The sequence below is a fragment of the Rhinolophus hipposideros genome (genome assembly GCF_964194185.1).
Source record: "Rhinolophus hipposideros genome assembly, chromosome: 21".
Taxonomy (NCBI): domain Eukaryota; kingdom Metazoa; phylum Chordata; class Mammalia; order Chiroptera; family Rhinolophidae; genus Rhinolophus; species Rhinolophus hipposideros.
In genome coordinates, this window is record NC_138067.1 from 7,563,912 (window position 1) to 7,579,480 (window position 15,569).

At 41.2% G+C, this 15,569-nt stretch overlaps 1 protein-coding gene across 3 annotated transcripts in view; it reads left to right on the plus strand.

Annotated features, from left to right (window-relative positions):
* FTO (FTO alpha-ketoglutarate dependent dioxygenase) overlaps window positions 1–15,569 on the plus strand; it is a 341,170-nt gene that overhangs the window by 179,266 nt on the left and 146,335 nt on the right. For all 3 annotated transcript variants that reach the window (XM_081030799.1, XM_081030801.1, XM_081030800.1), the window contains one exon: window positions 6,712–6,836. In XM_081030799.1, the coding sequence (XP_080886925.1) occupies window positions 6,712–6,836 (125 nt within the window). The remainder of the gene's footprint in view (window positions 1–6,711; window positions 6,837–15,569) is intronic.

Sequence of the window (15,569 nt, forward strand, 5' to 3'; positions counted from 1 at the left end):
AGGAGGAAACACCTAAGGAATAAATTAGTGCAGTGGAACATGACATGGTTTGTGAGATGCTCAGAGCTGCCACATAAGAAGGGATAGTCAGTTCTACTTAATTTGGTGGAAGGATGTGCTCCGTGGAAGACTCCACAGAGGAGGTGTTACCTGAGATGTTTCTTGAAGAATTAGTAGTTACTGGTAAGTTACACAGCTAGGTACAAATACATGCATAATATAGAACAGCCATGTATTTTCAGGAACCTGCAGTTAGTTTTATATGGAACAGAAGATGACAGGAGATAACATTTGAGAAGTAAGCAGGATCTATATTAAGAAGGATGTTTTTCTTTTTTGGCCAGGTTAAGGAATTTGGGCTTTAAACAAAATGACTGTATTTTTTTGGATCCTTCCAAAGCCAGTAACTGAAGCGTATGTGAGCAAAGATGCCCTGGTTTAGGTCGAGTTTTGGAGGCTGCAGCTCCTTGTCTCTTTTGACCCTGAGGTACTTCCTGGAAACACAGGTCTTCATGAAAACAGTTTAAAACCCCTGCTGAAGCTAATGCTACATTTGAATTTGAATGGAATTGACATGTCCAGACTTGCGCTTTTAAAAGATTATTCACGTAAAGGATGAGAAAAAATCACGTCAAGGATGAGATTGCCCTAGAGAGACTAGTTTGGATGACATTCCATAGTGCAGATGATAGATGGGCCTGAGTGAAAACCTATGGCAGTGAAGGAGAGATAAGTTTGCATCCTGCTGCCCAGAGACGAATGACAGGATTTAATGTTTAGGTATCGAGAATGCCAGAAGGGGAAGGGAGGAGAGAAGGATGAGCCTAGGTGTCCAGTCCAGGTTGGATGATTGCATTGATAGTAATATCATTGGCCACTCTGGGGAAATACGGGAGATGGAGCGGGTTGACGAAAGGAAAGAGATTGGAGAGCAAAAGTTGTCAGTTCAAATGTGGGCAAGTTGAGGTCTAGACACCATGTTTGAGGTGTGTGTCCAAGGAGAGATAGCCAGTCGTTGGCTCTGGTGGGGCTACTGCTCAGTGGAGAGTTCTCTTTGAAGGTAGACATGTAGATGCCATTAGTCTACAGCAGACCCTGAAAGCCACTGGAGGAGGAAATCACGCACAGAGAGAGAGCAAGAAAGAGGGATGAGGAGAGAGAACCAAGGGAATAGCTCTGGGCTAACAGCAGGTGAGGGTCCTAGAATGAGGAGCCCTCAAAGGAGTCTAAGGACAGGACAGGTGTGGGGAGGTGGCCTGAGAGAGATGTCTACTCACAGAGAAACATCAAGTAAAACCAGGACTGACTCTAAAAAGAAAACCCACTCTCAAAGAATACAGATGACCCACTCACTACCTGGCATATGCCTCTGGCTCTTGGTAGGGGCTCTTTCTGGTTGGTCAGTGGTTGGTCAGTGATTGCCTGATTTCCTTTTGAAGTTTTTCATTTAAAGTAATAGACAATTTCAGGAATCCTTTTGTTAAAATATCACAACCTAGCCCAAGGGCGATTAGTAAGTTTAAGATGAAACTAAACAATAATCACATAGGGGTGCATGTATTGGGTAAATATCCCACAGGAACTCCTGGGAGGGTCTGTTGTCCTCTCCATGTTGCAGTTGTAGAAAAGGTTCACACCTAGGAGGTGACAGCTGGGATTCGAACAGCTAGCACTCCTTAGGATATTCTTGGTCTTTGCCTGACTGGCCAGCAGTTGCATAGATTTCTGTGGAAAAAGAATTACTAACGAGATGAAATTCAGCCTCCAGTGCGTGATTCCTAAACCTATGGCATACTTTTCGTATAATTTGAGGGGGCAGAGGGAGAATGTGTTCCTGGTAATAGGAGACTGTTTGTTTAAAAATTGGTACTTCTTTGAAGACAGTTCTGCCTTACCACTGATGGGAAAATGGGCTGTTAACATTTCCTTTGTAAAGCCAACCTTTGAGGAACCAACACTATTATAAGGAGAGAAATTTCACCTTAATGCTTGTAAAAAGGATACTCTTTGACACTGAAATTTCCTTTTGTGCAATGACTTCTTTTCACTCTAAATTTGATGAAATATTATGTTTCAAGGTTTGAATGCTCAATCTAAGTTCGCCCATTTTTTTCCCAATACCTTAAAAAAATTTCTTTTTGTAACAGGATTTCTTTTTGTCATCCAGATATAGTTCTGTGTATTTTTACTAACTACTTATTCATTAGATGTATTTATATGTAAACATGTTCTCTACATTCTTTCATGCCTTAAACATGTAATGAAAATGAATTTTAAAAATTAAATTTATAAAATTTTTGTGCGATCAAGTAGACTTTTTTTGGATATACAGTTCGATGACTTTTAACGTATCTCTTTGTAACTTATGTAACCACCATCATAATCAGGAAATGGAATAGTTCTGTCATTCCAGAAGTTCCCTCGTGCTGCCCCTTGGTGATAAATGCTCTTCCTGCCTCATCTCTGGCAACCGCTGGTTTGTTCTCCGTCCCTATAATTTGCCTTTCCCAGAATGGCACATAAATGGGATCATTCAGTGTTTAATCTTTTGAGACTAGCCCCTTTCACTCAGCGTAACGTGTTTGAGATCCTTCCACGTCGTTGGATTTTCCCACTCATCCCTTTTTATTGCCAAGCACTATTCCATCGTACGTTTGTAGCAGCGTGTTTCTTCATTTACCCTTTGAAGGGCGTTTCGGTTGTTTCCAGTTGGGGCAATTATGAGTGAAGCTGTTATAAACCTTTGCGTACATGTTTTTGTGTGAACCTAAGTTTTTATTTCTTTAGATAAATTCCTAGATGTGGGATTTCTGGGTCAGGTCACATGTTAAGTGTGTGTGTGTGTGTGTGTGTGTATGTGATTTTATAAGAAACTGCTAAACTATTTACCAGAATGGCAATATTTTGCATTGCCACCAAGAATGCATAAACTTTCAAAAACACTTGAATGCCATTTTAAATGCTCTTGGGTTGAGGTTGGCAGTTCCTTGGAGTTTTGAAGAGTTGCCTCCTGACAAAGAGTGTCTCCAGGTCCCCCATATCAGCTTCAAAGAGAACTGCTCCAGTGTTATTGCTATGTTGAGTTCTGTGTAAAAATACATTTGGGGAGAAAAGAGGTTTATCTGGGAAGTGTTTGGACACCACTGCAGTAGGGCAGTGCATGCCGAGTGGGGATGTGGACCACGGGTGCTCCCCAGAGAGATACTGGGTGGTACTCGGGGAACCCTGCACATGGTGAGTACCACGCTGAGAGAGGGGTTCTCTCTTCAGCCCCTTTTCAGTCCCTGAGATTACGTCAAGGAGGTCTTCCTTTAGGCCGACATGTCTATAACGTTTTCAAACATACCTTAATGCCCTCTTTTACAAGGAGGAGCGGGCTTCAGTCTCAGAGCCTTCAGCAAGCAACAAAACCCACCCAGACTGCCAAATAACCTATAGCTTTGTGTTTCATGTATTGTTTTTATGGTTATTTTCTCATTTAGAACAAGTACCACTGGTGTTCCTTTTTTTCTTTTGAAATACATTTACTTTATATTTTTTATAATGGGTCAATTTATGGAAAAATGTTAAATATTATATATCTTATACACGAATATGGCAAGGATTATAAGAATGTGCTACAATGACTGAAGTTTGGGAAGCTCTAAACTACGGGACTTGGTTATTTTAAATTGACCTCCAGGCGAATCCTTTTGTGAATTGAAGGGAGCTCAGTATATAAATAGTACGTTCTTAAAAGGAGACTGTCTTCCATTGCTCTTTGTTTTTGCAGTACTTGTTTTTCAGGTTCCTTCTTTATTTAGTGATTTCACAAATGTTTATTAAAAGTCATTAGGCCAGTGAGAATAAAGTAGTGAACTAAACAGACCAGGTCTTCTGCTCTCAAGAAATTCCCTTTCTTACATACTTCCTCCTTCCCCTGCATTCAGGATCCTTGGAGAATAAGGGCCTCTGGATAAAATTTAAATGATGTGAAAGGCAAAGAAGAAATAATTGACTTTTTAAAAAAGCTATTTATAAATACAGTCAAATTGAGAAATCATTTTATTTTCATCCTGTCTTTGGAGCCGTCTAGATGTATACTCTGCCTTCCATTGGAAGCATTTTTGCATCTGGGGAAAGGAATACACAGCTGCACACATAGTGATAAGCTACATGACTTTCCGAAGCCCCTTCCAACTTCTAGTACATGAGAAAGGGTATCACAGACAAGGAACAATACAATAAGCACCGTTTGTGAGGATACCCTTTAGTGCCAGCACCTCCCTGCCGTTAGACATCGTTAACACTTAGACGTGACAGATTGGCAGCTGGTGAGTTCCGTTCAGCCATGGGTGTTTCTTGTTGGGCCCACAGGATATTTAAAAAATTTTTTGGAAAAAATTAGTTTCCACCATTTAAAAATCAGGAATTTTCACATTTTTCCCCCCATTTTTTTTTTTTTTAAAAAAGTAGATTTCATGTTTATTTTGAAAATTCATGAATCCAGCACCACGGAGCCAGTTTATCTGAATGGTGGAGCTGGCTGTTGTCGAATAATGGCTGCCCTTTTAGGCAGAGCATGTGCTCTCTTCAGATAACCTCTGCTTACCCCAGTCAGGGTACCTTCCTGGCCCCATGGGTATTTGAATTTGCTTCCCTCCCTCCCTCCCACCCCACCACCATGTTAGCCATTTAGAGCCTGGGCTTCATATAGTAGAATTGCCTAGAAAACCTGAGCATCTCTCCCTGTGCTGGAGGGCTGAAATGTTGTTGCCCTGAAGCTCGCTGAGGGTCCGCCTGGGTCTATCGCTTGGTATAGTAGATGTAATTCTGGACCTTGGAGGCAAAGGTCAGGGTTCTTTTCCTGGTTAGTGCTGTTCGGGTTGTCTTGGATCCTTCAAAATGGAGATACTGTTTCCTGTCTTAATCTCTTTGTCTTAATTTCTTTCTATCCTCTCTTAATCTCTTTGTAGGGTTTTTTTATTTGTAAGCAACAGAAACAGATTCTGGTGAAGTTGAACAAAGTGGGCCTTTATTGAAAGGATATTGGATCAGTCAAGGTATCAAAAGAAAAGGAAATGATCTGGACTCAGAAAGTTCAGGAAAGCAGGAATACTTGGAGGCCCGTGGGTGGTAGGAACTAAGGAAATTGATCAATTGCCTCCAGATATTTTCCCATTCTTTGTCATCCTTCTGTGTCTGAAGTCCTGGAAAAGAGAATTAGGTTGGCCTGGCCCACATCCTTGATGGGGGAGAGTGGGACACTTTGGTTGACAGTCCCTCTAAGGCTACATACAATAAAAGACTTCCTCCCTGAGAGGAGATCTGGGAGCTGTTACAGGAAAGGGGGACTGGGTATGGATGGAAGGCAACCAAACAACAAATGGTCACCACACCCCTTCTCAAGGTTGTCATGATGATATTAAATGTACACTGTAAAATGCCATAGCAAGGAAGTAGTTATTTCAGATTACATCCAAACCAAATTATGAGCGTGCTCTTAAAGGTAGATAATAAGGAAGAATGTTAAGTGACTAGAACAGAGAAAGTCACAATTTCATTCCTTTTAGCTATTGCTTTCGTTATAACATCTCCAAAAAAGCCACACTAATTTCAAATGAAAACCAACATTTATAAATTCTAAAGGTTTCTACGCCAGTCATGTGAAAATAAATACATGTGATGAAAAGTTCTGTGATTAAAACTTGAGCGGCATCTGCTCCCTCAAATTTCAAGTACCAATACAATACTTTTTCATTGTTTTCTGACTTGTTTTTATCGTGTTCCATAAATGTGCCTGTTTAAAATACATGCATATAGAAAGAGCATACAGAGGTGAAAAATTGAAAGGACAGTTTCAAATTTGAGTTTTAATGTACTTGTTGGAGTGAGCAGGGCGTGATGTGCTTGGGCTTCGGCTGCTTCTGAAAGCATCTGACGTTTCCCAGTGCTAAGTAGATGCTTTAGTGTTTTTACACTCAGTCACCTGTGAGCCTATAAAATAAGGACCTATCAAATATGATCATGACTATTCATGACCATAAAGTAAGCAATTCTTCCCTGTCTCTGTGCAGAAGAATCACTGTACATATTCTTTGAAATATGTAGTGGATTTTCAAAGCTGGAAAGATATTCACTGAGCTATAATGCGTTATGATTTTTGTGCTCTTATTCTTTCTTTCTTTGCAAGATTTTGATTGACAACAAGCAATGGAAATAAGTGAACCAAAAAAAAAAAAAAGTGCATGGCTGGAAATAGAAATTAATGATTCAAATAAGAAGGACAGTATGGAAAAACCTCAGCTGGGCAGCAGGAAACGGAGAAAGTGAAAGTCAGGGACTGCTCTTTTTTAAAAGGCACAACAAACAACTCCCAGGGACGTGGACGTGAAAATCATTTCTAATAATAGCTCACGATAGGCAATTCCCAGGAAAAAAATCATTGGTGCACTGAGAAAATTAGAGTGAGAACGCACAGGGTCTTGATGTGTTTCTTAAGGCGATGGGGCTTTAGAGTTTACCTTTGTGCCATGTACATTGATTAAAGACAAAATATATGCCGGCCATTTTTGACCATCATTTACTGTATTGATTTGTTAGCAGGGGAACTGTAATAAAAAAGCCATTGATTTACTGTCCTTATTTGCTTATGGGCTTTTTTTTAGTATTAATTTTTCACTTTCTCTCTCTCTCTCTCTCTCTCTCTCTCTCTCTCATCATTTCTTCCAGACAAATGCTGTGCTTCATGAAGTTCGAAGAGAGGGGTTCCCTGTGGAACAAAGGAATGAAACCTTGACTGCCATCCTTGCCTCTCTCACCACACGCCAGAACCTGAGGAGGGAATGGCATGCCAGGTTAGTTTTGTTAGGAAATGGGATTTGTTGTCCCTGAAAAGCAAGAGCAGTGTCCGGCCGGCTGGTCTCACCCTTCTTGTTTGAGGGACCGTGAAAAATAACCAAGTTGCAGATGCTTTCAGCCAAAGTTAGCTCCTGCACGTGGTACCTTCATTCATTGCAGTGTCATCTGTATGTGTATACGCGCTATCCCCAAGTATAACATTTAGCATGAATGCTTACATCTTGAGCATAATGGTTATAAGTACCTGGTGCTGAAGAACCCTTTTAATCAACAGTCTGAAAGACTGTCATTGCGATTCACTGAGGGCAGACGTCTGGGAAACAAACCCTCGTAGTGCTTTTATGTCACTTGATGAGAGGCTCATGGCTTGAAAGTAGTCTACTTATCAACCCCGTTTTCAGAATCGACCAAGTAGGAATCCCTTTGGCTTCAACATGATTTCTTTGCACGTGGATTTACCTGTGGTTTTGGAAAGCTATGACTGGTAGAAAGTTTGTACAAATCATGTTTTTTTCTTTTTTTTTTTTTTTTTTTTACGGAATTGAAGCCTGAATACTAAATATCATGTTGTTCTGCTCTTAGCTGAAAAATGATCGATGGATAGAAGGCTGGAACTAGTTGGCCCACCTGTTAGGGTTATCCTTTAGATGTGTAGTTTGTAAAAATTGATGAATTATCGTCTCTCTCTAAGCAAGAGGGCGAGGAATCAGGACAGACCAGGCTGTGTTTGGTCTCAGAGTCTTCTTTGATGCATAAAAATTCTGTGTGCCTTGGAGTCCAGAACATTTATTGACAGCCATAATATTCTCCAAATGAGATCTTACAACAGAATGTACAATAATTGATAGCTTTACTAGTAACAGTGATCATAAAAATAGATTTGTCAGAAGAAGGCTGAAGATGAGCATTTTCCAAGAAAGGAGACACTAAAGAGTATATGAACTGTCTGTTCTGATTGGGTATCGGAAAGCTCCTCTTTCAAATATGTGTATTCTCTCTAAATTCCAACTTGCATTGAAACAATAATTTTAAAATTCCCAGTGGTATTCTCCCTTTCTGTCCTTCTTTGTAGTGTGGCCAGAGTAAGTGACAGTTTTAACTATAGTAATTAGATTATTTCCAATTTAAGTTCCAATAATTAATTTTTGAATTTTCTTTGTGTTACAGTTTACGTATATATTTCAGTAAAGTGTGCATATTTTATTAAATAATGGAATATCAGTGTGGGACATCTAAGAGGTTTTTCTCTCTCCGTGTTCATATCTTTTCCCCCTGTTGATGCTTATTAAATAGGAAAGGGAGAATGAAAGAAAGAATTCCCCTGTAATCTTTCTCCCACCAGCCTCATCCCTCCAAAGACAGCACCACTCAGAGACCAAATGTGGAGAATGGATGTCTTCTGTTGAGTGCATTTGGTTTGTTAACAATAATTTCCTAATACACCAAATCATCAGACAACATGGCCGAAATGGCCTGTTGGAAAGGAGTCTGGTTTCAGCGTTTCTGGCCCGTCCTGCTAACAATTTAATCAGGAGCTGGAGCCAGTGTTGAAGTTGATGTAGTCTAGCATCTGAAACAAAAATTCTCAAGTCCTTTGTGGTAGGGGAGGAGAAAAGAAAGAGCTTAGCAGCTGACACTGTGCAGGCCTCCTTAAAACTAAACACCTGAAAGAAAATTTCAAGAGGGTGGTGTCTTGAGAGCTCAGAAGGAAAAGTGTCCTCAGAGTATTAAATAACCATAATCCTTCCCCCTCCCAGCCCTTCTTCACCCCCATTTGATGTTTCCCATCCTGGTGACCTGTCTAAAAGACTCATCCATATGATCCGTATAAACAGACTGTTACCATACACCTTCCTTTTCCTCATCAAAGCTTCCTCTGGCCGTCTGGTCTCGGGGCATTGCCTCCTGTAGCCATCAGGCATGTGGTGGTGAAAGTTATAAAACATCCACTGCGTTGCTGACTGAGCTGCTTGTGTTCTAGGGATTGGCCTATTGTGTACATCGGGATTGCACGAGGAAAAATGTGCTTTGACAGAACATAATTAGTGCTCGCCGAAGGCCAAGCGATGGGTTACAGTATTTTACTTTCTTCAAAGCTATCAGGGGATCAGTTAGATTAGATAATAGGAATTTTTTTTCCTCTGAAAGTTAAATACAGATGACTGTAATTACGTTATATTGCCAGTTCGAGGATGCGTTATGAATAGTACAACTTCAAGAAATGTAGGTCAGTGGAGACTCCACAGCTGGCAGTGACTTCAGTTTAAGTCCACTGCAATGAAGGTCCCCATCGCCCCCTCTTCAGCAGGTTCGTTTGTGATAATGACATCGGGGAGAATTTTCAGCGAAACTTGTAACTCGGTTGTGAAATATTTGTATCCCTCAGGCCCCGGAGCCCTGCCATTGTGTGGGACTCACTACACTCTCTTAAACCGAAAGCACATGTTCCCTGTAATTTAGCTTTTGGAGGCAAGTGTCAATCCTGCGTGACTTGGGGTAACCGAGTTTGTCACAGCGTCACACAGCCCTGCGATTCCAGAGGCACATCTGAGTGCGACGGGTTTCCTTCCCCAAGCTCAGTAATCCCATAAACAACCCTTTCCAAATAGGCTTATTAGGGCTGTCTGTTCACTTCCCCGGAGTTGAATGATCCAAAAGACGTCAGGAGAAGCTGTGTGAATGCAGGGTAAGTGTTAACAGAAGCGATACAGAATTTCTGAAGATTTGGCTTTGTTTATACAGTCCACTCTGCCTGATGGACAGCTTGTTATAGCTTTTAAAGAACTGGCCAAGCCCTCTGATCTGACCCCTTCTTGACCTCTGCAGCCCAAAGGTCAGTCTGCAGCTAATAAACTCCGAGCTTCTTAGGGTCTACTGTAGGAAAAGGCAGAAAAAGAGCAGCTGCAAGGACTGGGGATCTCAGGATAGGCTGTTTTAAGGTCACTCTCTGATAATGAAAATGATTACCAAATTATATGGAAGTTTAACCGCAATAGTGAGTGAGAGGAGGGTGGAGCCCAGCGTATTAGGTTTGATAAATGAACTGTGAAGAGGCCCATCTGGCTCTCAACATCTTTTCTCCCCCTCTCTCCCTACCAAGGGGAAACATTTTAAAATAACAGCAGTACATATAGACTCAATGACCCATGCAAGGAGCTGGAATGGATTAAGATTTAATGGTGACAGTAGAAGAAATTATCATTTGAAAAGTGCACTAAAGGAGAGGTACAGTTCAGTGTCCGTGCCCGAGTTGTTTGTCTCAATATAGGAAAAATCCGTGCCTTTGTTTATCTTACACAAATCCCTAGCGTCTTTCCTAGATTGCTGACAAGTTTGAGGGCGTGTTTATTGTGGAATAATTATTTGTAGTCAGCTTAAGGAAAGGAATGGTCTTCCTTCGCCACAGACACGTCAGAATGAGAGTCAGATATGTTATTTCTGCCTGCTTGCTCCATTTAGCGAATGTAGGTCAATCAAGTGTTAGAGAAAATGCTTTACAAAAAAAACTGTGATCTATTTCAACATCTAGTCACTGAACATTGTGTGTTTTTTTGATACTGAATATATGTGTGACTCTTGTACACTTTAAATTCTTACAACTTGGCGGTTTTTCTGTAAAAATAGGAAGAAAGCACATAATAGTAATTGAGGAGAAATGTTTGGTCCTTTCTTCATTCCTTTTTCAAAGAACCCTCATAGTGATGCTGACCAGTGCCAGCAAAAGGTGGGTCACAAGCTTTATGTTCATTTATTGCTAATTGATCAGAGTAATCTAGTTAAAGCTCTCTCGTGCCTCCTGTGAACATAGAGGGTCTTGGTGTGTTGACCAGTGATATTCACAAAGCTCAGTCCTGTTCTTCAGAGACAGTTGGCCCATCCCATGATTCTGCTTTCTGAAGCCAGAATGATTTAATTTCATAAGCATTTCGTACACTTTTGTATATACCACCATACACAGAAGGCTGCATGAGAGACGGTGCATGAGTGGATGTGCCCAGCAGCCTGTTTAAGAATGTGTCTGGGGACGAGAATTTCGCAAGTTCCTTAGAAAGAGGCTGTGGAAGGCAGTGAGAAGGAAAGTGGGGGCACCATCGTCACCCCAGTGGAGTGGCATGTTGCTCTGACCCACTCAGGAAAGTGTTTAATTGTAGATTTCTTTGCAAGCTAGAATTGCTGAACACTTTTTGAAAACCTTTTATCGTGAACTATAATTGCCTACGTAATAAATACAAGCCTCACCCAGACAATGATTATATTTAAAATAGATATAAATATGATCCAGAGTTAGCATATTTTCCATCTTCGGTTTTGACCTGACCATGTATGTCCTGGGGGATTTACCAGTGAGCAGAAAGTTAGGTGGTAGTCAATGCAGGGAGACGAGGAACTCTTCGAATTAACTGTGCTTTTTAACTTTAAAACAATGCCTTTAACGTTAAGCCAAGTAAGGTAAGAATACCAAAAATAAGACAAGACCAGGCCACCGGGGTTTTTTAAAAAGTGAGATATAGTTCACATAATATAAAATTTCACATAACATAAACTTTCATCTACTTTCTGGCGCTATAGATTTGCCCATTCTGCACATTTCATATACATGGAATCATATAACGTGTGGCCTTTTTACACCTGGTGTCTGTCATTGAGTGCAGTGTTTTCCAAGTTCATCTGTGTTGTAGCTTGTAAGTACTTCATTCCTTTTTATTTGCCAAGTAGTATTCCATTGCATGGCTAGACCACATTTTGTTTCTTCATTCATCAGTTGATGGACATTTGAGTTGTTTGCACTTTGGGAAGGTGATGAATAACACTGCTGTGAATATTCATGGACAGGGTTTTGGGTTTACAGTTCCTTCCAGTGTATACTGAGGGAAGGAGTTGCTGAGTCATATGATAACTGTATCTTCAACTTTTGAGGAGCTGCCATGCCGTTTTCCACATCTGCCGCACCTTTTTTCATTCCTACTAGTAGTACTCAAAGGTTCCAATTTCCCCGCAACCTCACCAACACTTCTTTTTTATGATTATTAGAGACATGCTAGTGGCATCATTGTGGTTTTGATTTGCATTTCTCTGATGACTAATGATCTTTTCATGTGCTTATTTAAGACCGGTAGTTTTTTTCTTAGGAGGTTCTCTAACATGGCAGACTTGTGTTGGGCTTGTGGAATAGATGGCGTTCCAAACGGAGCTGTCCTAAGAATGCAGCTGCACCCATCTCCCCATGACCTTGCGGAGGCCTGGCCCTTTATTTGTTTGCATGTGGCGCAGCTGATTTGTTTCTGGAGAGCCCCTGCTTATATCTTCCAGCGTTCTCTTACGTTTCTTCCATTGCAGCATTGCACACTGGGTAGGAATGTAGCCTGATTAAACGGAAACTCTGTCTACTCATCACTCCTCAACATCCAGCCTCAAACAGGACTTACTGTAGTTCCCACAGCAGACAACTTCAGTTGGGTCCAACGAGCCTTAAAATGGTGCTGAGAACAGTTTTAAGAAATGTTTATGGCAGCTTCTTAGAAAAGCTTTGAGAACTACTTATTTCTAGTTAAAAGTAACCCACTAAACCTAGATGGCTTTATATGCATGTCTTCCCCATACTGGGCTTTGGTGGCTCAAAAAACTGCCAAGTTAGCACTTTTTCTGGACAAGTGAAACACCCATCTTATTATTGACCACTCATCCCTTCATGCTCCCCAACCCCAAGCATCACCAGTTACCACCAGGATGGATCCACTTTGGGGGTCTTTGTTAGAGCCCCCAAATCTAGTTATAACCATGCTCTTGTAATAAGTAGGATTTACTTTTCTCAGTGAATCAACTTCAGAACTCTGCTCTGGGTACAACAGGTGAAACAGTTTTTTGTGTGGCAGGTTTTCACACAAAACCTTTTTTGTGTAAATCACTTGTGCAGATCGACTCTGGATCCCAGACTGGCATGGTAAGGTTTTCTCCGTGGAGATCTGGTTTCTCCCTTTGCTTCCTGGCAGGCCTGACTTATACTCAAAACTGACAAGTTGGCTCAGAAGAGTTTAGCAATGAACTTTTTTTTTTCTTTTTGCGTGCTTATTACGTACAAGTAACTGTGCTGAATGTTGTGGGGAATATCCAGAAGAGGATGGAGAAGGTTAATGACACAATGGCTAGCAGCATGTAACTTTTCATTCTGTTTTGTGTGAGGCCCTGCAGGAAATCGAACGATGACTTAGCCATGGAATCTTCTTCAAGGGAATTTCAAGTTTGGTAGACGCTTACGAGAAAGAGTAACCGGACGTGTATTATGTATGTACTTGATTCTGTGTTCACATGGTATCATCCCCGAGCCAGCCATTCCTGATCCCCTCCCTTCCTGGAAGTGAACTAGAACTAGAAGAGGAAAGGAAGAACAGGGGAGAGAGGAAAAGACCTCCCTCGGGTCCTTCCGCTGAATAAGGGGATGGGTTTCAGGCCAGGAAGGGCAAGGCTGAGGCTAAACATGGTGCCATATTTCACTTGCTCCAGGTACCCGCTCTTTCTTTGCTGGTGACCTGTGATGTGGCTTTATTGGTACGAGTGCTGTGAGGAGCAGCAGTCGTGGTGACTTGGTGATTTCCATTCTAGGGAACTGTGACCACAAAAAGTGGAATCACTGGCCTTGAGAATGGGCTGTGGGATGATGAGGCTGAGACAATATACGATGATGTCTGCTGCTGTCGCTCATGCTAGAGAGAGAGGGTGCTGCTTCTGGTAGGTGCAGTTGGGAACCAGAAGCTGTGGCTTGCACACTTCAGTCTCTGAGCATTGCTGCTGGCTGGATTCATTTGCAGTATTGAGGTGAGAATGAGGAGTCAATAGGTGAAGGCAATGCCAGGGAGAACGTGTGGGGGACACTGGCTTGCTAGTTGCCATCAGGGTCTTTCTTCTTTAATCCATCTGTCCCATCTCCTTTAATAATTGTAGCCTCTGCTTTCTGCTGCTCTTCGCAGAAGACTGTCCTTTGTGTCTCTGAACCAGATGACTCCATAAAACCTGATAACTCCATAAAACCTCCTCATAAATATGTAGGAATTGAAACATTGTATAAATTTAGAGCAAGGATTAAATGAGTGTAAAGATAGTGTTGCCAAGATATAGCAACTTATCTTAAGGAGTCAGTGTTGTTAGTGTTATTACAATAACATTGTTGCTGTCATTATTGTAACAGTTTTATGGGGGACACAAGCCAATTGACATCTGTGCATCTTATTTATGAAATCACGCAGGCCTCAGTGTGAGGTCGGCTCCTGGCAGGTTTCTGACTGTGATTGGTCGCTGGCTGTTTCTCACGTGCAGTGCTTCTTAAACTTGTTGAGAAAACATTGATTCATTCATTTATTTATTCAACAAATACTTATTAAGTGCCTGCTATTAGCCAAGCACTGTTCCAGGCACTGGAAATACAGCAGTGAAGAAAAGTGGTGAAAGTTCTTTTCATGGAGCTTACATTCTAGTGGAATGACAGACAAGAAGTGTTTTCCTAAGTGGAACTCTGAAAATTTCTTCTAAAAACAAACAAACAAAACTGTATGTAGTTGCCATGTCCTGCATTTCTGTAGTCCTCAGAACCAAAATAGAGTCATGAGATAAAGACAGAACTTTTTCCTTTCTGATTTTCATCACAAAGGGATTGAACACTTGTAATAAAACTTGCACTTCTGGTTGCTCATGTTTACGAGGTATTCATGGAATACCCACATTCTGAGGAACACCATCCTGGGGTTTCTTACGTCAATTTCTCCTTAGATAGCCTGCACACTGGTTCCCAGTGACTTTAAAAAAAACACACACAAAAAAACAAGGTGTCACCTTAATGGTCTTTACTGTAAGGAGGTCTTAAATTCAGGCCATGTTATCTCTCTTACGAGAGAACTGGAGGAGCTATACCTATTTCCTAGGCGCTGTGATATTATCGTGTGTATTACATGTGACAATGCACTCTGGCACTTCCTAAATGGTGGGTATGGTTACTGTGAGTGAGCTGTCAGCCATGCATTGATTCAGCCAATATATATTGAGGGTCTCCCTGAACCAGGCACTACTGTAGGCCATGAGGCAAAGGAGGTAAGTAACACTTGACTGGGGGAAATGTATTATACAACGTAGTATAAGAAATGCCGTGAATGAGGATAAGTCAGGATTCTGTAGAAACCCTTGTTCCAGGGAAGAAAGCGGTGGGTTCCCTTGAAGTATTTTCTTATGGGAATCTCATCATATGCCCAGTCATCTCATGGGGAATACTGCCCCATTGTGCAATTGAGTTGGCTCCAAGTGGGTAGGTAGCTGTTTGTCTGTATGAGTGAGAAATAGGGAGAAATCTATATGTGATTATGGGCTATAGGATAAAATCTAGGCTCCCCTCTCTCCAGGGACCTAGCTCTCCATGTGAAATGGCTGGAAATTTATTTCTTTCAGATTTTCTTCAGAGTAAATTCCAGTAATATGGCGTAGAATTTGGGAGCATGAGTCAGATGGTGTAGGTTTGAGTCTTGGATCCACTTCTCTAACTTCAGGCAAATTACAATTATACATTGTAACTAGACAAGTTAGTAACCCCTCTGAACCTCAGTTTTCTCCTTTGTAACTTGCCTAGGGATAATAATAATAGAACCTACCTCCTAGGGCTGATGAAGGGATTGCCTGTAAAACCCCTGAAGCAATGCCTATAACACAGTAGGTGTTCAGTAAAAATGATTCATCATCTTCTGATCAGA